The sequence below is a fragment of the Talpa europaea genome (genome assembly GCF_964194135.1).
Source record: "Talpa europaea genome assembly, chromosome: 12".
NCBI classification, from domain to species: Eukaryota; Metazoa; Chordata; class Mammalia; order Eulipotyphla; family Talpidae; genus Talpa; species Talpa europaea.
In genome coordinates, this window is record NC_140079.1 from 80,885,502 (window position 1) to 80,908,207 (window position 22,706).

The following is a 22,706-nucleotide window of genomic DNA, read 5'->3' on the forward strand; positions in this document are numbered from 1 at the left end:
CCTTGCTTGGTGAGGGTGGGGAGCAAAGGGTGCCCAGCTTGAGCCAGGGCACCAAGGGCCTCTGGCCTGTCTGATCATTGTCTCTCGCTAACACCAGTCTCATCTTCACCTTTACCCTACTTTTCCCACTGCACTTCTGCCTGAGGTGAACAGGGCTGGGAAGCTGGGCATGGGAAGAGCTGTTCCCACAGGGCAGCTCAGGTCAATCTGTATACACAGCTTCCTCCACCCAGGAGAGGAAGAGGACTATGTCATCATAATGTGAGAATTAAAACACCATTGCTTGTCTAGGCCAGGTCCTGCCTTCTCTTCTCCTGGGACTTCTGCCTGGGTGGGGGCTGGAGGGAAGAAGAGAGGGAGCCTTGGGGGGGCAGCGGACCCACAAAGCTGCCCTTTTATCTGCAAGCCCCAAGCAAAGCATTAGCACCTCACCATCCCCAAGATCCCTCCCTGCAAAATAAAGCCCATTCTGGTCTCAGATCCACAGAAATGCCACAGGCAAGTGGTCGCCAGAGCTCCAGGGGGTAGAGGGGCCCCAGAGAGCAGGGAAGAGGCCCCCCAGGACACAGTGCTACAAGAAGGGGTTGGTAGGAGGCTTGGAAGCAAATGGGCTTGATGAGGGTCCAGTCTGCAAAGAAACAAAAATAAGTTGTTAGATTAGGGGAGAAAGGCTGGGGGCCATTGAAAAAATGCAGCTCAAAATTCCTTATGCTCCCAAAATGAGTGTGCTGGGGAAGATGGAAGTGACGAGGCTAAGGGGGAGTAGAAGGCTTGGGGGACAGTGGGATTGGCAAGGCCCAAGATCAGAGATGCAAGAACTAACCCACTTATCCCTGGCAGACAAGGCAGAATGTCACAAGGAAGGGGTGGAAGTTTGATCTTACATGGGCCTTTTTCCTGGAATTTTATGTCCCAACCCACGGAGGAGGTCCATGCCCCTGGCCACTGGCCCCTGGTGCTTACCATGAAGGGGTTGGTGGAGATCCCAACCGGCTGGCTCAGTGGCCTCTGACCCAGCTTAGCTGATCCTAAGTCATTGAAGGAAGAGCCTGGGGAGCAAAAAGCAAAAGCAGATGTCAGCTGACAGGAGCCTGCCCCTTGGCTGGTGTTGCTCAGCTCTGCCCGCCTCCCTGCAGGGCAGGCAAATCCCAAGATGGCAGAGAGTGGCCTTCCTCAATCCAGGAAGAAGGGAAGGATTAGCATCTGAGGACACAGGCAGGTCTGTGCTTTCTTGGTTTCCCCCTATTGGGCCGAAAGGGAACTAGCTTGGATGGCTGGCTCCCCAGTACTCCTGTGGGTATATGCCAAACTCCCTGGGGTGGTAGTGGGGGCAAGTAAGGAGGTTGCTGGCAGAGTCCCTTACCATTCTGCTGCAGAGTCATGGAAGTCTGTGGGGGGAACAGCGGTTGCGGGAAAGTGCTGGCAAATGCCCCGGGGGGTGGCACTGTCTGGGGGAAGCCAGGCCCAGCACTGCTCATCCCAAAACCAGGCCCTGTGGAGGGACATGGGGCTCAGGAAAGTTCTGGGAGGCAAGCGAAGAAAGGTTATTCCTAAATCCCTTCAAGATAGGGAAACGGTGCAGTTTTTCCCTAACCAGAAGCACCCAGCAAAAGTCCCCTAAATGAGCCACAGAACTCTTCAGCTTCCATCAACCCACCAAACCTGCCCACAGTGGTATGGCAAGGGCAGGGCAGAGGATGGGGTCAGCCTTCTCTTCCTATTAAACTGCACAAAAGAAAGCAAATAATTAGCTCTAGGTGCCTCAGTCCTCTCACCTCCCAGGGCTACTGTGAGAATTAAGCCACAGACGTAAAGCAGTCAGCACTGGCCTGCAAGGAGATCAGCCCTGGAAGCTATCATTCTTCTCCCTTTCTGACCTCAAGGGTTTTTCGAACAACAACAAAAAAGGAGGTGGGACATGAGTTTATAGAGAGAAAGCAGAGGCTTGGGAGGGAAGGTCAGAGAACACAGGCCTCGGGCTAAGGGGTCGAGGTTTCGGGAGGCTCAGCTTGGGCCACAGAAGGGAAGGAGGGACCTGTTGAGCGCTGGGGAAATCGCTGCAATTATCAGTCAACACAAAAGCAACCTTCAGGACTGGCTAGGTAGGGAGAGTGTGTCTCTTTATTCTAAAATTGTGATTCTGTGACTTGGGGTGCTTCTCCCTTTTTTGCCCACTAGGCGGCCTGGAAATTACAGTGGGTCTGGCCTGGCCACTGCTGAAGGGCAGGGGCAGACTAGTTTTGGAAGGACCCCAAGCCAGCTGAAGCTGCCTGCTGCTTCCCCTGAGGGTGTGAGAGGAGGGAGGACGGGAGAGTCTGGGCCGGGGTGTAGTCTGGGAAGCTTACCTGTGGCCAAACCATTGGTCTGAAAGGGGTTGGTGGAAGGCAGTTGCGGGTGAGCTGCAGGCGCGGTGAACGGGTTGGTGAAGGCTGCTCAGGGTGGAATGGAATAGCAGTGGGGGAGAGTTATATTTTTCCATTTGCTTACTGTTTAGTTTATGGCAACTAAACATTTCTCTAAATCTGCTCTCTCCACTCCCCTCCCTGTCCTCAGTCCCCAATTTCCTCTTTGCTTTGGATCCCCTTCCTGGGTCTCATAAACAAGACTCACCTCCAAAGGCAAGCCCTGTGTTGCTGCCTCCACCAGTAGCAGCAGACTGGAGCATGGGGACCTGGCTGGTCATCCCGAAGATGCTGCGATATGGGGAGAGAAGTCAGCATGCCCATCGCCCCGGAGCAGGGAGACAAGCCGGGCAGGGGGCCAGGAGGTGGCAGCCCCTGTCCTGCCAGACAGGAGGAGCTGAGGGGCTGGGAAAAGGCAGGCCAGGGTTTCTTGGCCAGCTCTCCTGCCCTGCAAATCCCCCGATATCCGGACCTACCTGCTAGGGATCCCTCCAGTTGATGCCCCAGGTCCCAGGAGGCTGCCCATATCTGCAAGGCTGTTTGGCTGACTGGCAGGTGCAAGAGGAGAGGCACCAAATGGAGTCACCTGGCTGCTCCCTGGGTAATCACAGGAAGACAGGGAGTACCGGTGAGACTGGGGAAGGGGCAGGAGATGGAGGTGAGGTGCGGTGGGGTGGAGTGATGCATGAGGTGCCCGTGGGATGCTGTGAGACAGTCCACCTTTCCTGGACCATTCGCCTCCTACGAAGTCAGGGCAGTGTGACAAGCCAGCCTGCCCCAATCCTCCAGACGCTCAAAGTCCCCACTGCTGAGGAAGGCTGAGCTTCCTTGGGTCACACCACTTCTCCTGTTCTAGTTTGGCATACATGTCCCATTTTTTTCCTCAAGAGAGAGGAGTCTGTCCTTTTCTCAGACCAGCATTTCCATTTATGGATCAGTCACATGAAGGGGCAGGAAAAGGGGGTGGGGGAGGTATGGGGAAGGGCAGAAAGGCCCCAAGATACCCTGGAGATTCATGGAATGTGGACATGGCAAGGGATGTGAAGAGCATAAATCCCACCATCAGCACAGTTCCCCTCCACCCCCCACAGGGGGGCCTCCTCCTGGGAGGCCACCTCCATGCTGTGGGCTTAGATCAGGGTGGGCATATGTGACAGTGCCAGGTCGACTGCAAGGTTCTCCTGTCCTACCTGATCTTCACACCTAAAAACATGTACAGGAGGCAAGGGGAGCCTTACAAAACTGCTCAAGGAGCATGCAGTCATGTCTCCTGAGAGGAGGCCTGGGGCCCTATCATTTTATTAAGAAAAATTCTGTCTGTATGTCTAAGTCTCATCACGCTGGGCCCTGTCAGTCACTCTGGGCAGTTGTGAGGATAAAATGAAGCTACAGAGGGAGAAGGCTTCACTTTTATGAGTGCTGGAAGATTCATTATCACTGAAGGGAAACCCACTTTGCAGTGCTGGACACATGCCCTCCGTCAAGGACTGACTGCTGGGTAAACACCTGTACAGGTAGCCAGGACTGCATTGTGGTGAGGGTGCTACCACTTGCTACTATCTCTGGCTCCTGGGCCCACTTTTTTTTGGTTGTAAGGACTCTCTGAGATAAGTGAGAATGTTTTGAAAGTTGTCTTTTGGTGACACAAATGTGATGTTTAATGGTTCAGGGAAAAGAAAATATTTCCAGGGTCAGTGAAGCAAAACAAGGTCTCAAAGGAAACACGTGACAGCTGGCTGAAATCCTAACAGCCCCTCCCCTGGATCCTGGGGGTGGCCTTTCCACAAGCCCCACCTCTGCCTTGAAGGAGAGCTGCCCTCCCCACACCCAGGCCTGCTAACTCCTACTTTCCTTTACGCTCAACAGAACCATGAATCTGCATGAGAGTTCACTACCCCACAAATGTGAATTAGATCCTCCTTTTCCTCTCCTAGCACCTTGTTCTCTTCCTTCACAGCATTTGTCATACTTGTAGTGAGATATTTTTATTTCCGGATCAACTGTGTCCCCACTAGACCAATTCCATTGCTAGTAATTTTCTTACACATGTAGCTTGCAAATGTGCAAAACATGACACATACAGGGTTATTCACTGTAAGACTGTTTAATAGCAAAAAATGTTCATCAGTAAGGGATGGATTAAATAAATCATGGTATATACATACCGTGGACTACTGTGTGGCTATAAAGAATGAGGAAGGTTTTACTGTACTGATAAGAGCTAACAGTACTGTTAAGTTAAAAAAAAAAAAAGGTGTGGAACAGTATGTATATTACGACATAAAATGTGTAAAAAAAGAAAAACAGGACAATTAAAAAAATGAGTAAGAAGGCCATCGGACTCCTCTTCCAGAGGCACAGGTATGGACAGCAGGTAAGACAAGAGAGACCATGCCTGAGACCGTGAACACATTTGCTGGGATGGGCAACTTTAAGCATATTTGTGGAAAAAGGAAATATGTCAGCAGAAATGGAGAAAGTGGAGGTGAAATCCAGTAAGAAATTGATGGCACAAGACCCTGCAGAAATGGGAAAGGATGAAGGGGAATCTTCACTTTTATTCGCAGAGACAAGGGGAAGAAGAAGGGAAAGGAAAAGACAGGAAGCAAAGAAGACTGATTTTCAAATCCATGTTGCTCCCTGACACCCTTGAACCTCTGCCTGTTTCTTGTCGGTAAAGATTTGGGCTCTTTTTCTGAATGCCCCAGAACTGTAACCGGAATCTCTGTGCTCTAAACCCTTGTGAAAGGGTGTCTTCCACTGGTAGGCACTGAGCATGACTGGTGGTGAGTGGCTCTAACTTGGAGAAGCTGAGATGCCACAGGGAGGACTGGTACCCAGTAGCTGCCAGCTTTGAGGTTGCAAAGGTTGGCAGCTGCGGAGTACTAGCACTGAAGACAGTGCTCTCCTAGGCCACTCTCCTCCCCTAACTGCTGGGTTTGCTAGAGGAACAGAGAGAGGCTGTAATCCCACCCTGCACATCTGGTCTTCCATCAGGCCCTTCCTTGGCCTGATTGACTGGGGTCTGTGGAATTTCCAGGAGAATGCAGCTCCCTGTCCTCACTTAGGTCAGACTCTTCAGCCCTGCTGGGGCCTTCAGTCAGGGAGCATCCCTCAATGAGGCCCAGGTCCTTAATCCTCCCTGGTTGGCAGGGAGCTGTCCTGCTAGCTGCAGGCAGTGCCATGTCTCCTTATGAACACTAGAGGGCAGAGCAGGCCCTTGCCCAGGCGGGTAGGCACCCTGCACAGAGGGCACAGCCTTGGCAAGGAGGCAGTCCTTAGGAACACCTGCCCTTCTGTTTGCTTCCAGTATACTTCCAGAGCCTTGCTCCATGCAGCTGGCATTGTGAACATGCCTTATAGCAGACTCAGAGGAAACTCCCCTCTCCATAACCCCCCTGAGAAATATAAAAATGCAACCAGACTTGTCAGAAGAGACAGCCACCTCTCCCAAAAGCTCTCTACATCACACCCAAGTTCTTTATGGCACTCTCATAGAAACAACCTGGTGACCATGGTGTGGTGGAAAGTGAATGGGACCTGCTATTTGTCAGCTGTTCAATTTGGGTCAAGTAACTGGTCAAGTTGAGGCAGTTTCCTCAACCACAAAGTGGATTTTTTTCCTTCTTCGTGGAGATAGTAGGTGGATTCTGCAAGAACTGGCCAGAGCCTCACAAATGCTGGCCGGCTCTGGCTGCAGACCGTTTGCTTTTTGTCCAGACGCTGGACAAAAGGTTCATCCCAGGTTCAGACTGGGATGGCTCCAGGTCCTTCCTTCTCTGTTTTAAAAGTTGGCCCTTCAAGGTCTCTATTTAAAGCAATCATTTGTGCTAGGAATATATTTCTGAAAGATTATAGCAACCGTGTATAGGCTGTTTTGTTCAGTAATCCCAGCCCAGGGAACACTGCCTCTTGCTAAATTGACTATTTCTGTGCCAATTTACATTCCTACCCTTAGTGCACAAAAGGGCCCATGTCTCCATGCAATACCGGCCGTTATCAGTCTTCACCTTTTTGTCTATATGATGTGCAAAAATATTATCCTAAACTGTATTTTCCCTAATTAGTTTGAAGACATTTTCAGATTTACACAAAAAATTGGGAATTATTTGTTTGTATCCCTTGTTCATAACTCTAGTCTTTCTTGTTAGCAGGGGTTTATATAAAAACACATGATGGCTATTAACTTTTTGTCTGTTTTCCATGTTGTGTTTTTTCCTGATCTGCCTCACGCCAAAGCTGTGTCCAGAACATCTTTTATCATACAGAATACCACCTAAGTAATTTTTATTTGTCAGAATTTATGGAGATTTTTGTTTCCCAGTAAATGGTCAAATTATAAAAGGATTCTATGTTTGAAAATAATATATATTCCATCTCTTGGTGACAAAGTTCTACTTATATTTATAGATCAAACTTGTTAAACTGTTACACAAGTGTTCTGCTTTCTCCCTTACTTGTCTAGTTTATCAATCTTGTGACAGGTCTACTGGTGTCTCCCACTCTGTCAGATTATTAGGTTTTCATTGTGCCTAGTGGTTTTTGCTTTATGAATCAAGGTTAGCCTGTCAATTACTTTAAGTTCACAATATGAGAACTTTGTGAAATTTTTTTTTTTTTAAAGATTTATTTATTTATTTACACAAGCATTGGGTACAGTCAGAAGCACGGGAGGGTGAGAGAATTCACCAGAGCCAGAGTGGGGAGCAGAGCAGGCAGAAGGACCGAAGTACATACTGCTGAGGGGAGCAGCAGGCGGCAGGAGAGGTCTGCGCGCCATGTGGGACCCTCCTCCGGTGGCCGGGGAGCAGCCGGGGATTGAACCGGTGCTGCAGAGGCTGCGGGCAGCTTCGCAACCCAGCGCTCAACCGCTGCGCCACCGGGGAGGCCCACTTGGTGAATTTTAACTTTTATCAATATAAAATGTCTCTTAACACAACAAAAAAATAAAATAAAAATGAAAGCAACCAACCAGTTCGCAGCAGCACAGTGGAAAGGGTGTGGGCAGAGCGGGAGTTAAGAAGTCTGGGCTCTGGGCCTGCTCTGCCACTCTGTCGGCTGCATGACTAGGCAAACTGCTTAACTGCTTCATCAGGGGAATGGACAAATTTGAGGGATTACTTCTGGACCTCAAAACTCTGATCAAAGGACCTGAGATAGGCCCCTACCATGGGAAAGGTGTGGGTAGAAAAGAACTTACCGAAGCTGTAACTTCCAGTTAGCATCCGACTGGCTGGCAGTGATGGGGTTCAGAAGGGAGAGGGTGGGCGGGTTGGGAGGGAGAAAGAAAGAGTGTAAGTCACTGGCTTTCCCCAGATATCTGGTCTTACAGTGCTCCAGCTGCCCTCCGTGGTGTCCAGAATGTCCATAGGAAGAGGGGCAGCCCAAAGGCTCTGAAAACTAGGGGAAAACTTAAACTAGGCAGGAACCCGGCTCTCAGGCAGCCTTCAGACTCCCTTTCACTCAAACAACACAACAGTTCACAGGCTTTGCTCTGAGACGGATGGGTGAAGACTCTGGAAACTACCTTCAACTATGATCCAGTCCTTGACCTCTTTGGGCAGTATATAACACACAACATCAGAGCAACCTAGGGAGGAGATCATGTTCATTCTCAACTTTTCTAGGATTCAGGTCTCCATACTTCCCAGTCAGAAATCTAGCACACGACCTGCACAACTGCTGTGGTAATTTTCACCATTGTCCTTACACGAGAAAGCAAAACAGTAGAGCCCCCGCCTCCTGACAAGAATCTCGTTGGACTCTCTTATCCCTTCCTGGAGCTCTTCCTTGTCTTTTGTTCCTCTACACATGGAAATGTGAGTGAAGGTTGATGTGTGGTGTGGACAACTGGAAGCGACTGGAAAAGAGAAGGGACACTGCAGGGCAGAGTTTACCTGGGGGTGTTGGCTGGGCCTGGAACGGGGCTTGGCCAGCTGGAGGAATGCTTCCAAACGCAGAAGAGCTGGGGCTACTGCCAAAGGCATCAAAGTTGGCGAAGCCCCCATGGGAAGGTGTCTGGCCTAAGGGAGGGAAGGAATACAAAGGAGCCATGTACGAAATGTATACATATTCTACAATATCTATGAATTCTAAAGGCCAAGGCCACTCCATGGGACACCTGCCTTTCCAGAGTCCTTTTCAGAGGGAAAGGGTCTGGGGCAGAGAGCCAAGGGAAAGGGGATGTCATCTTTTATTCCTTACTCCATGAGGCATTAACATTTTTGAAGGGTTCAGTTTGAAAAAAAAAAAAAAAAAAAAAAAAAAAAAGTGTGTGGGAGGGAGGAAGCTTGAAAGAGAAAGGGAAACCAGATAACACTCACTCATCTCTTTACTGACTACTGCTGATCTTTGGGTACGGGGGAGGGGAAATGGAACACATAAAACCCCCACCCCCATTTTCCATAAAGAGAAAGAATTACAAAAGCTATTTCCTGGGAGTGCTGGAAGCCCCCACTGTAGTACTTCGTGACCAAAACTCCTAAACATAACCCCTGCTGTACTTATTTGACTCCACCCCCGCCCCCACCCCCGCCCCAGCCTCCACACTCCAAAATTACCATCACCTTTGTTCACAAAGAGCTAGAACCAAGTAAAGCTTGGTCACCCCAAGGGAGTGAATTCCTTGGGTATATCAGCTGCAGGAAGGTTCTCATCCCGAGCCCCACTTACCCCCAAAGGCTGGGAATGCAGCAAAAGTTGGTGCCACCTGGGGAGCAGCAAAGGGGTCTCCACCGATGTCAGCCAGCAGGTCTGTGCTGGCTTTCTTGACTGAGGTGTGGGCAGATGGCTGAGAGCTCCGGGGCTGGGATGTCCGTGCCTGAGACTGACTGAGAGGCTTGGAGAAGGAATCACAAACAGCACTTGGAAGCCCAGACACAACCCAGGCCCCTGTGTGGCTCCTCAGGCTTCCCCCACATAGGCAATGGCAAGAGGAAAGAATGTGAAACTGCCCTCAATGGAGAGGGTTCCTGGGCAGATGCCTGGACCCCTCTCAAACTCAACTCCTGTGTCTTCTCGGTAGACCAGGTCCCAAACTACACATTTTAGAGAATATTAGTCAAGGCAGCCCTGAGATACTCAGGGATATAGCCCAACAGTCTCCTGGAGCTCTAGCCTCATCTTCCACAGACATCCCTTTCTCCTAATCCCAAAATAATCTTGAAGGGCATATCTGAGTGTTACCTGGCTAGAGGTGGAGGCGGCAGCTGAGAGAGATGGCACAGGATCACCCAGAAGTGTCCGCAGGGGCTTCCCATCTGGGATGGAGCCCTGGATAGGCGTGGAGGCACTGCCTTTGGTATAAGTGGGCCCCTTGACTTGGTCTGGGGGGACATACCTTGGAGAAAGAATAGTTAGGCTGAAAGGCGAGGGGTAAAGCAACCATGCTCAGATTAGATGCTTGGGGAAACAGTCAAATGCCTTTCTCATTTTTCTCTACTGATTCTCTCTTTTAAACTAAAGAGAGTGGGGGCCTCCCTGGTGGCCTAAGGGTTAAGTAACAGCACTATCACCAGGAGGGCTTGAGTTCAATCCCCATCCAGGGAGCTGACCCCCATGGCCCAGCATAACTCTCCTGTCTCAACCACTGCTCTGCTCAGCAGTGTATTTCAGTAGATCTGCCTGTTCTGCTCCCCACTCTGTCTCTAGTGAATCCTCTCACCTTCTGCACCTCTGGCCTATACCCCAGAATTCTTCTACACAAAAATAAATAAATAAAATCTTAAAAAAATAATAAATAAATAGAGAGTTTAACAACTCAGCAAGGTTCTGCCCATCTGAGTTTCCACTTTACTGTCAGATGATCATTTTTTTCTGGAGGAGTGTTTAGTTTGCTCTGGCCTATGCCTCCTTTTCCCTCCTCTATCTGACACCTCAAACAACCTGAGTTTCAAATAATAACACCTGAAATTAAGCTGATGAACAGGCAATCCTATTTTTCCAACTTCCTATTCAAGGTCCCCTCTTCCACTTCTGGGTGTGTGGCCTCTCCTCTGGAAGTATCTTCTTTACCTAAGGACACCCCCAGGAGGGACTCCAAAATGCTGTTTGCCCATACTCCTTGCTCTGTACATTCTCTCTCCACCCTATGGTTACACCCCTCCCCTATCCCCAACCCCCCACTTCCCTGTCACAAACACCCCAGAGATCAGAAGCTAGAAAGTGACACCTGGAGAGAGAAAAAACAAGGGAGAATAGAGATGCCGTTTTCCTTATCAGGAAAATAGAATACATACAAACCGCAAATGAAATGATGGGTTACCTGCATGAAGTTAGAGGACATATGCTTCCAGCCACCTCCCCTATATATAAGATCAGCTGAGGTATAAAAACTAACCCCACTCTCACAGGCCTGGCTCCCTTCTCCAATCAGTCTTCTCTCTCCCCAAAAAAGGGGACATCAAATCTGCAAGGTTAGTGATTGGGGAAAAGTTGTCCTTTCCTGTTTATTATTGGAAGTCACAATTTGGCCCTAACTGAACCTGAGTGGAACAAATTCAAAAAAGTCTAGCCTTTAAGAGAAGCCCAAATTCAACTGTAGAAACTGGTCTGTCAGATGAAAGTATTTGGACACGTCTCTATAGTATTCTCTTTCCTTCTCCTTACCATCTCTTCTTCTCATATTTTTCCTGGAGGAACTCCTTCACCTTCTGAGGATCCCTGGAATCTGGTATTAAAGAGGTCCGAGCATCAAAAAGACCCAACCAAATCTTCCTGCAAACCTAGAGGAGGAATTGGGTAGAAAGCATGAACTGGGTATGATACCACTTCTAATTTATTCATCAACAAGTATTTGAGCATGGATCCAGTTATGAGCATCTGAGTATTCCTACAAATCAGACCTGATGAAGTTGATCATCTAATGGGGGAGGCCATGCCTTAGAGAAATAAAAATAAATTTATACCACGTATTATTGACACATCGACTAGAGAAAACAGAATGCGCTGAGAATTATGAGAGACTAAATTTGAATGGAGGTGGGGTTAGGGGCAATTTTCAGGGCTGTGGTTTCAAGGATACCCTCCACGTAAGCCAAATCACCCACAAACTAGGGGTACTGCTTACACCAAGGATGGTATTTTCCCACCAGTTGATTTAGCTGGGGAAGGGGTTTAACTCACATTCACAAAAATGACATGGACTTACACCTCACTTTGCTGAGTCTCAAGTCAGCAGAGCTGACTCCAGGACATCTTACTCAGAGGGGCCAGTCCAGTCCACTCCGAATGCACATCAGTGTGGGCCCCTCCCCCTTTCCCTGCTTGCATGTCCAGAAGTTGCTTGACAAGAGATTTTGCTCTTTTCCAGATTCCTCCAACAAGGGGCTTAGACAAACACCACTGATACAGGCATACCTTGTTTTATTGCACTTTGCTTACTGTGCCTTGCAGACACTGCAGTTTTTACAAATTGAAGGTTGTGGCAAGCCTGCATTGAGCAAGCCTGCTGGCGCCATTCTTCCATCAGCACGAGCTCACTTTGTGTCTCTGTGTCACATTTAATTAAGGGCTGCTCACTGTTGTTTTAGATGCAATGCTACTGCACACTTAACAGACTACAGTATAGTGGGAACATAATTTTACATATACTGGGAAGCCAAAGACATTCATGTGACTCGCCTTATTAATGGCATTTGCTTTAAAGAGGTGATGTGGAACAGAAGCTGCAGTATCTCCAAGGTGTGCCTGCATAATTAAAGATTCTGTAAATATACAAATAAACATAAGACAAAAAAAAGCTTTGTACTAAAAAAAAGGAGGAACTTGACCAAAAGAGAAAACTGTAAGGAATTTCTATCATTTTGAGACAAAGCTCTGCTGGCAGATAGGGCCACTGCAGCACACAGCCATTCTGTCAGTGTTAGTGCACCTCATTTCCACGGGACTGCAGGAATACTACTTCAGGCTCAGTGAAAGTTGTCATGGAGATGGACTTGACTCGATGAGGAGGGTTCAGGCCTCTCCTGTGGGAGAGAAATGGAAAGAAAAAGTATAACATGGTTAGCACTGCAGGTCTATTTATGGGAAAGGGAGGGAGGAAGGATAAAACAAGATATAAATTAAGTTCAGATAGAACCTTCTGCCTGAAGCTGCTTCCTAATTCAAGGAAAGAAGGTAAACAAGAATATTTTGGAGGCTTCTAAAGAGACAGGGACCACAGAGCCAGGAACATATTGTGATTCCAGTCATTGTGGAGAGAAAGGCAGAGGCTGCCCATCCAGAAGCTTCCTCTTACTCTGGTTCAGATCCCAACAGTTTTGGTGGGCAGCCTGCAGGCTGAGGGGACATTTCTGGAACTCAGAGTGGCAATGACGTCCATTTCCCCCGTGTCCTTGCTTAACACCTACAGCACGTCCTCAAGGTCCCAGGGCCCACAAAGACACAAATCCTTCAAGCCTGAGGGAAGGCCAAAATGAATGCCTGTGACTATTCCTGACAAGACTGGCAAAGATAAGATCTGGAGACAAAAAACCAGGGTCCCTAGGCAAGCCGCCCCTCTTCTTGTCCACTGGGAAGGTTGGCATGATGGTAGGGATGGAAAGTCCCTCTCTTTCAAGGAGAGACCTTTAAGAAAAGAAATACCTCTGACTTTTTTATTCCTAGCTCTTTCTTTTTTTTTTTTTTTAAGATCTATTTATTTATGCATACAAGAGCTGGCGTACAGGTCAGAGATGCAGGGGGTGAGAGGATTCACCAGAGACAGAGTGGGGAACAGAACAGGCAGACTGACTGAAATACACTGCTGAGGGGAGCATCAGGCGAGGCAGGAGAGGTCTGCTGCGCCATGTGGGTCGCTCTCTGGCCGGCCAGGGATCGAACTCATGCTGCAGAGGCTGCAGACAGCTTCACAGTGCTGTGCCCAATCCCCTGCGCCACCAGGGAGGCCTATTACTAGCTCTTTCAACAAAGTAGGAGAAAGGCAAGTACAACCACGAGGTATAAGAGTGGCACAAGTCAGGAACATATATCCTGTTGCGATGCTTTTGAGTCAACTTTGTGAGTTCTGCTGACTCCCAGGGAGTCCAGTTCTGCCCACAGGAGCCCTGCAGAGATTACAACAGAGAAGAAGACTTCTGTGGCCCCAGTCTACTGCCCTCTGGGGTGTTCTTGCCAGGGGAAATTTGAGGCTAAGCCAGGAAGGTATTCATAGATTCTCCTTTCTTAGACCTTCAGTTTGACTCTGGTTTGGATCTACTATCCTTCTTAGATTAAAACAAAACTGTCCAAATCAACACAAATACACTAGACCATGGGGCCAGGGTGAAAGAGCACCCAGGCAGGAAAACCAGTTTCACTTGAGGCTTCTTCACACTCTTACTCCCCTGGAAAAAATGGACAAATCAAGATGTGAAAATAGAAGTAACTAGTAGAGGATCCTGGCTGACATCATCAGGGAAGATAAGGGAGAAGGAAGAGATAACAAAATTCACCAAATGGAGATTCTAGAGAAAGGTGGGGGAAACACACTCACACTGACAGGGGCCTAAAGAGAAAAAAAGTACCCCTGTGAAGTCTGGTACATGTTAGTGCAAGTGGGGGTGCAGGAAGGGGACAAATGGTACACTACACAGTGAACAAAGAGGACAGCTGCCCTTCTGGATGACAAATTACCGATTATGGGATTTTAACAAAGGACAAGACCCTGGAGGCTATAATTGAGGACATTTTCAGCAATTCCACTGCTAGACTTTGAAGTAATGGATCTTAAAGTACCCCTTTAAAAGCCAAGTTATACCAAAGAGGACTGATGCCCTAAGGAAAACAAGTGAAGGGAAAACCAAAAGTAAGGCTTTGTTGCTAAATGTCAAAGAGTAACTCTTAAACTTCACCCGCACTGAAGACCCTCTTCTGATCACATTTCAGAGATATCCCCGTTTTCTCTTTTAAAAAGCCTCTTTGATGGATGACAGACTGCTTTTACAATCCTTCCCTGGCCCTTTTTCACCTTAACCACAAGGTACCTTTCCTCTCCGAATGCCAGGCCTTTCTGAAGTCTAGCCAAAGCAGACCTCAGAAAGATTTGTATGATCCTGGTCCTCTTGTAACCTCCCACTAACAAATATTTACTTTGCCCACAAGGCACTGTGGTAGGTAGGTTCTAGTCTTCTATTACCAGGCACTTGCTTACAAGAAGGACCCAAGGAGTATGGATGTGAGTATTTCTTAACACAGCAAGGTTGCACTTAGACACACACAGATGGATCTGGAAGAATGTGGCACCAGGATCCTGAAGTTGGGGAAGGAAGAGAAATGGTCACCGGAAGGTAAAAGGTATTATGTTTACCCTGGAATAGCAATTCTACGCCAATCACCAAAAGGTCGTTGACATTTCCTGAAAGGACAACCAGGAACTGTTAGTAAAGTATAAACAGGGAGGTGTGTTTCCTAGTGGGGTGGGGGTGGGGAGACACAGGCATCAATCTAGAGGGGATGCTGACAACAACAGAACTTCCTATGACTGAGCCTGGAGTGGAGGGGTTTTTTTTTTTTTTTTGGGGGGGGCGTGGGGAGTAGGAAGGGCAGGGGAGATAGGATGAAGGCAAAGAAAATAAGAAGTGATTCAAGTGCTTAGGGCCAAATGAATCTTATAGAACAGGATGTTTCCATAGCACAGTACAAAAAGCACTGCTCTGACCTTGATGTCTGTAGAGTGGATTTTGTATAACCAGAGCCACAGTTTGGGGGCAGGGAGAATTCTCTACAAGGCAACAATCTGCAGCCTAGGAAGAGGCCTAGTTACATGGCCTATGAGTCAGAGCATTTGTTTCTTGAATCACAGAGGACACTGCTGGATGGGAGAAGCACTTTAGAAACAAGAGCCCCTCTCCTCCTCATAGCTGAAATCAAATGGTTTAGGAGTGATGCGTTTTGTTGGGCGCCTACAGGGTCACACAATGGGACAGATGTGAGTCACTGGCTAGGAATTAAACAGACCTAGCTCTGCAACTTATACCTAGTTTCCCCAACATAACTCTCAGGTTCTCCCCCAAGGGAAGTGAGAGCTAGAAGGAGACACTGCCCTTTAGTTATTACAGTAAATCCACTCTGTTATTTTGAACCAAGAGGTCCTGGGGAAATAGAGAGTACATTTATTTGCCCAGAATAAGGCAACTTTTTCCAGTTGAAAGCACATACACGACGAGGACCCAGACCTTCAGCCCAGCAATGATGTCTTTTTTGACTTCAGTTTCCTTTTCACAGGCACCTAAACAGCATTTTAAATCCTCTGAATCACTCTTTGAAGTCCTCTGAATTACTCAGCAAGTGAAGCATTTGTAATAGATTCTAGTCTATCCAATTTTTTCACTTTGCCTCTCTCCCCTCTCCCTTTGATGTTGTTAAGCATATTACTATTTATACAAATATCTACCACAACTTTTGTTTTGGTATGGTCATCACCCTCAAAGTGGCCCATATTTTGCCTCTACTTGCTTCATAAAAACTTCAAACCTGCTCAGCTGCTCAGATAAAGAAGGTTCTGCCAGGTCAACAATGGAAAAAAACAGTTCCACCCAGCGCCCAAGTTCTTTCATTTGTGCCAAATTTGTACTCGGGAATTCCTTACCTCTGAATATTTGTGTTCAAATTCATACACCCCAGATTGTGTTTCTTCACTCCTGAGATTTGACTCCTCTGCTTCTGAGCAGGCCTCAGTTATCTTGGATGCAAACATCACCAAGAAGAGTCCCCATTAGGGTCTCTTAATCGTCCCTAACAGGAAGGCTTTCCTATTACTCCACTTCAGGGCCAACTTCACTAATTTCAGGAAGCCTCTTCCCCAAGTAAATTCCCCTGCTTCAACCCATTTCCTGTAGTTCTTGCTCAGTGACAATGATAAACAGCGATCCTCTAATGCTGAGCCACGTAGAATCCTGATACTGCCAGCTGCCCTCCTATTCAGACTCAATCTCAATCTTTTCACACCCTCCCCCTTTTGGTAATTTATTGCTTCATCAGGGGCTTTTCAAAATTGTCCACCAGCTCCTTATGATGTACATGCCTAAATCTGTAATTTGGTGAGATTCTGCCCAGTGAGATGGGAGGTGATGGAAGGATGAAAATGTAACAGGGCAAGGTGTATGTCTACTTCTCTAACCGAGATAACTGGAAAAGTTATGGATTACCAAGCAGCATATCATACATTTCCTTCTTCGGAGATAAAATGGCTTCAACAAAGAACTACTACTAGCAAGCCAGTTAGGGAAACTCAGGCACAAGGGGTTGAGGAACTTGTTGCAAATAAGAGCTATCAAGCACATCCCTTGACATCTAGCCCAGAGCTCTGTCCACCTTAATCCTGACTTAGTCCCATTATCAGAGTGAAGTTACTCAGCAGAAGAGACAAACAGCCACTGCTGAGACCTGAAGGATAATGGATTAAAGGATGGACCCAAACAGCCAGGTCAGAGAAGCATGTAACATACTTTGGTGAAAATACCTGGGCATCAAAAGTAAGGCCCACTCTGCATGTCAATGAGATCTCAGGACTCAACATCTACTTTCTTTTCTTTTTTTTTTTTTAAGATTTATTTATTTATGCATACAAGAGCTAGGGTAAAGGCCAGAGATGCAGGGGGTGAGAGGATTCACCAGAGACAGAGCAGGGAACAGAATAGGCGGACTGACTGAAATACAGTGCTGAGGGGAGCAGCGGGTGAGGCAGGAGAGGTCTGCTTCGCCATGTGGGTTTTTCTCTGGTCAGCCGGGGATCGAACTCACGCTGCAGAGGCCACGGATTGCTTCATAGTGTGGTGCCTAACCACTTGCGCCACCAGGGAGGCCCTCAACATCTACTTTCTTTCCAAAGAAAGTGGTTTACTGATTGAGGCATCCAGGCAAACCAAAACAAAAGGAACATTTAAGAAACGCTTTGGAAATAAATCCTTTTTAGTGGCAATTTTTATCCCAACCTAGCTTCAAGTGGCAGATTCATCCTCTAGGGGAAGAGTTAGAAATACAACTAAACAAACAAGCATATGTATATGTTGGGGAAATTAAATGGATCTATATCCAGGTTAAGAAAATTAGGTATTGGAAGAAAATCAAGGAATTAAAACTAGGTCACAGTTGGGATCTACGGCTGTGGCAGCATGTATGTAAATTTAGAAATGGCAGAAACTAGCAGCATCTCTGCCAGGCCCTCACACCAACGCTGTGGGCTTTTGCTACAGTGGAGAGAATATTTCTCATTAAAAAAGAGAGAGTGAGAATGAGCTCACATGTGCAGGGTTGAAGGCACAGTCATACCATTCACCAATATTAAAATCTGAATTTTCCCTCAGCTCTCAGAAAATTCAACTTTGGCTGGAACAGTTAACCTTGCTACATTGGTCAATGGAGACAGCTGGGTACTCTGGTAATTGTGTTCACCACCTCCAAAACACTCCATCAGATGCAGACATATTTGTATCATACTCAACAGAAAACTGACTTTCAAAATAAACCAATCCTGCTGTCTCTTTCTCTGACAAAGTATGTAATTTCTGTCTTCAATAACTTCTTCCTTTTAACAAAGAACATCTCTTATGCTCTTATGTCATCATACCTCATTATGAGCTCCCATCACTCTCCGGCCCATGTTGACCTTTCGTTTACTTCATCGCACTTATCACTATATGCAATTACATAATTATTTATACTCCATGGTCTCCACTAGGATGTAATCTACAAGAACACTTTGTCAATTTTGTCTACTACCATATCTCTAGTGCCTAAAACAGTGTCTGGGGCTTGATCACTCAATAAATATTTGTTGACTGACTGAACCAATGAATGCACAGGTTTTTATCGCTTTGACTTACCACAATTTGCACCTCCCAGCACCACAAAATCCCAACCTATTGGCAATCAACTATGTAGATTTAACATGTTAGCTGGTGTGTGTCACCTGGAGCCATGCTTCTCCCTTACCTCCTCCCACTCTGCAGCCAGCACCAACCTCCCACATTCTGCCTACCACCCACCTGCTGGCTCCCAGCCCTCCCCACAGAACATCAATGGACACAGGCAGTACTCTAAGACCCCTTGAAAAGCTTTATATGCTTTGCCTCATCCATGCTAATTAGAATGAAAAATGAGAAATAGCATAATGGACAAATGAGAACTTCAATGAACTAGTGAGAAATACCACCAGAATCTAGGCAGATGGTTATTCAGGTAAACTACAACTTTGTAGAATTTCTTCTGGTATTTCTCTCCTTATAATCTCAACAGGCCTTCAGTTCAGCATAATTTACTGGCTCAGCCTCTTGATGCTTCATGCTACTCTCATTGGCTGCTAATACAGGGTTAGCCTAGCTTCTGATTTCCCAGCCACTTAAGTGTTCTCTGAAGTCTACCATCTCTAGAATCACATCCTGAGTGAGTTCCCATTATGGGATGGGAAATACTAAGTTTATATGTCCTTTCTAGAATCTTTTTATTTATTTTTTATTTTATTTATTTATTTATTTAATTTTTTAGAGATTTATTTATTTATTTATACAAGCACTGGGTACAGTCAGAAGCTTGGGAGTGTGAGAGAACTCACCAGAGTCAGAGTGGGGAACAGAGCAGGCAGGCAGACTGACGAAATACACTGCTGAGGGGAGCAGCGGGTGGCAGGAGAGGTCTGCGCACCATGTGGGACCCTCGCCCAGCAGCCGGGGATCGAACCGGCGCTGCAGAGGCCGCAGGCAGCCTTGCAACCCATTTCAACCACTGAGCCACCGGAATCTTTTTAAACTGAAGAAAAAGGCTGGTAGGTTCCCCCTACATGGTCCCATGGGAACTTAACTTCCTAAGGAACTAAAATACACCACAGACAGAGGCAGGCCTCTTCAGGTGCTGCTCTATTAAACTAAACAATCCTTAGGCCATAGTTGCCTCCACCCAGAGTCTACCCAGGTCACAGGGATTTGACCTTTCTTTAATGAAATCAACAATTATGACCACAAGGGGAAAGTGGTAAAGTTCTGCAAATTGTGTACTGATATCTAAGGAGTTAACTTTTCCAGCAAAGAAACCAGGTTTTTAATATGTCCTAGATTCGATGGCCTTCCTTCTGTCCTGATTGAAGGATATTCATTACAGAAGGGAAATATTACCTATGGGATACTTTATACCAAGAGCTATAAAATAATGATAATGTTGTCAGTACTTCCCATTTCCTTAGTGTTCCATCTTTCATGTCACCACAGCTAACTGTGGGAACAAATTAACTGTTTTTAAAAACACATTTTCTTCCTAGGACCTACACTCTGATATATTGTCAGTTTTATCCCCCTGTTCCCTTTATTTCTCCCTTCCTTCTACTATCAGATTTTCCTTTTTAAAACAGGATCTTCAGTAGGCTTCTCTTTTTTCCTACTTTCTGCTAGAGATATTCCTAAACTTTGCTCCTTTTCTCCTCACAGTATTTGCCCCAGTCTTAAGTCTCTATCTTCTTGCTTCATTTGAGTCTCAATCTCAACTTTTGAAGCACTTCTATTTGGGTACTCAACCATTGTCCCAAAAGCCATAATGGCTTTCTTAGACCGAAGTCAAGTCTATCAAGTGAGGTTGATCAGAATATAGAGAGAAGTTTGTAACGTAGGTAAAAATTGAGTAGAGAAATAATCCTAGATTGTATCTTAGGAGATATGGATCCTCATTTCTGGTCTGCCATGATAACTAATATCAAACAACAAGTGCTGAAAACAGCAACCCCCAGATGGCAATAGATAAGTTACTAAACCTCTTTTGCTTCTGTTCTCCCATCTGTCATGCAAGAACAATACTGCTGCCTCCTCAGCTCCTGAAGGTGTAAGGAGAAAAGGATAACAAGGAAAGTGCTCCTTGTTAAAAACAAAACAAAACAAATGTATTAAAATAATACTAAAAAAAGTCAAATAAATCTCTCAATAAACTTGTAAAAAATAGACGTACAGATAGATACCCATGCATCTAACCAAATAATCCCCTCAAGAGGAGGAAGTGAAGAATCTATATAACCAGAGCTTGGGGTAGACCTGTGGCCGGAAATCAGCTCAGGCGGGACCAAATACCCAGCTAGTCACAAGTGTAGCATTGCATATTATACAACAAACCTCCCTCCTCCCCAAATCTAGAAAGAATTGATAGATGATACTATCAGGATCCAGTCATGGCAACAAGATCCTTAAAGGTGTAAATCACTAAAGTTAAGACTGGCTCAACCAGGTCCCCAGATCTTTGAATGAGTTAAGTTCTCTAACTGGGAAATCCTTCAGCTCTCCTCTCTCTTAGATTTGAAATCTACCTCTGGGTATTATTCCAGATCAGATCCAAGATTAGGATCTGCACCTTAATACCTGAACATAGCTCCTTACCTGCTACAACGTCTATGCTGTCTAACTGGGTTAATTTACCTATTGTAAATTGGTTCATCCATCTTACACTCCATGAGGGGCACAAGCCGGAAGGAAAAAATGGACACCTTGAGTCCAGCTTGCCTCTCTCCTTCCTTTTTGCCTTCCACCTGCCTGAAGTTCCCTTTTTAAGGTGTAGGTCATTCTCGGGCCTTTTCAATACTTACTCCTCTCCTCCCTTCAATTCTCCCCACTTGTAGTTGAGGTTCACCTGGCCTCCCTTTGGGAGTTTCTCCATTCCTCTCCAGTGTCTTTCCTTTCCCCTGCAACGCCAACCCCAACACTGCGTGTCTTGTCTCCATTCCTTTCCCCGTGACACCTCTGCCGCAGACGAACCTGTCACCACAGTTAGCGCATCCCTGGCTTCCACGCGCATCCCTGGCTTCCACGCCCTCTCCCGCCTCAGCTCCCTTCCCTGCGCCCCCGCTCTCCCGCTGTCCCCAAGGCCGACTCCGCTGCTCCATCCCGGTCCTCCCCCCACGCCGGTCCACTTACAGGAGGCCGGAGCAGGTGGTGCAGACGAAGCTGCCCACGGTGATATCCACGTAGGTGACCCCGCGCTGGGCGCACTCGAAGCAGTGGCGGTTCCCGGCCTGGCTGCAGCCGCCCAGCTCTCGCACCCGGCGACACCACACCTCCGAGGCCGCCTCGGCGTCCGCCTTCCCCCCGGCGCCACCGCCACCCGGGCCTGGCCCCTTCTTTGCTGCCATCACCATGGCTGCCCACTCTCTCGGGCCTCTCTCCGCAACTCGGCTCTTGCCCCTTCAACCACTGCCGCCTTCCCGCCTCCTCAAGCCGCCTCCGCACGCCAGGCTGCCCTGACAGTCGCTCCGAGCCTGCGGGCGTCTGCGCGAGACTCCTCAACCCCCAGCCTCACCTATTCTGCAAGCTGATTGGCTAGACTCCACCCACCTCCTCACTCTGATTGGCCAGCGTCGGACGGCTTTGGATTCCGGCTGCCACCAACGCTCCGCCCCCCGGCCTTCGGGCTGCAGGCCTCTCTCATTGGGCCGCCGAGACTCGGGCCGCAGAACGGGGCGTGGCCGCCCCTAGTCCCCGCCCCCTCTCGCCACTGACTCCGCGGCGTCCCGCCTCCCAGATTCGACTGGTGAGCCCTGGACACTCGGGTTCCAGCGCTAAATCTGATTGGCTGCAAAGTTAGCGCGCGAGAAAGAGTAGGTGTCCCGCGCCTGCGCAATTCAGATCCTCCAGACGGAGGCCATTAATTCCCGCCAAATTTCAAAGGCTTACTCTTGCCTTTTTACTTTGGTGCAGAGACGCCATAGCAGAAGTGACCACATGAGGGGCGCAGGGGAGGGCTGAAAGAAGGGAGCTCTCAGAGGAGGAGAGGGAGGAGAAGGTGTGCTTTTTAAGTGCTATTTATAAGTGCTACCGTATGCCATAGGTGGGGTCTCATTTTACAGTGAACCTTGAGTTATCTGACTTGCAGTAGATCACACAACTGGTCCAGATAGGAGTGTGATTCGTCTTCTGATTTTAGAAACCCTGCTTTTAACCACAGCACTCCTTGTAGAGTTTTTGATCATTTATTTGACAAACTTCTTGAGTATACTAGGTTTCAGGCACTGTTCTAGACTTTGGGAATGCAGCAATGAAATAACTTAGAATTCCTAACGTCATGGAGCGTACAATCTAGTTGACTGAGGCAAGCAATAAACACATTAAAGAATCATTAGTTAATGCTAAGTTCTATGCAGAGAATTGGAATAAGTTATTTAAATGAGTGTTACTTGTTGGCTATTTCAGATTGGTGAGAGGACCCATCTCTAAAACAATGATATCTAAGTTGAGACTTCTAAGATAATTAAGAAGTGAGTGAGGGGCCTTCCTGGTGGCTCAAGGGGTTAAGAAGCAATCTGTGAAGCTATCTGCAGCCACTGCAGCACGAGCTCTATCCCCCAGCCAGCCAGGGAGC

General features: G+C 47.4%; 1 protein-coding gene across 2 annotated transcripts; it reads right to left on the bottom strand.

Moving 5' to 3' along the window:
• Nucleotides 1-571: 571 nt before the first annotated feature.
• On the bottom strand, nt 572-21,486 carry AGFG2 (ArfGAP with FG repeats 2; the record flags this gene model as incomplete). 2 transcript variants are annotated; one of them, XM_084249129.1, is made up of 13 exons in its annotated part: nt 572-628; nt 964-1,049; nt 1,364-1,492; nt 2,346-2,429; nt 2,611-2,693; nt 2,879-2,999; nt 7,603-7,635; nt 8,300-8,425; nt 9,075-9,240; nt 9,588-9,741; nt 11,010-11,125; nt 12,274-12,367; nt 21,266-21,486. In XM_084249129.1, the coding sequence occupies 13 exons, from the start codon at nt 21,484-21,486 to the stop codon at nt 572-574; spliced, it is 1,470 nt and encodes a 489-aa protein (XP_084105255.1). The 2 variants fall into 2 exon arrangements, with proteins under 2 accessions (XP_084105255.1, XP_084105256.1); XM_084249130.1 differs by lacking the exon at nt 7,603-7,635.
• Between the last annotated feature and the right edge of the window lie 1,220 nt (nt 21,487-22,706).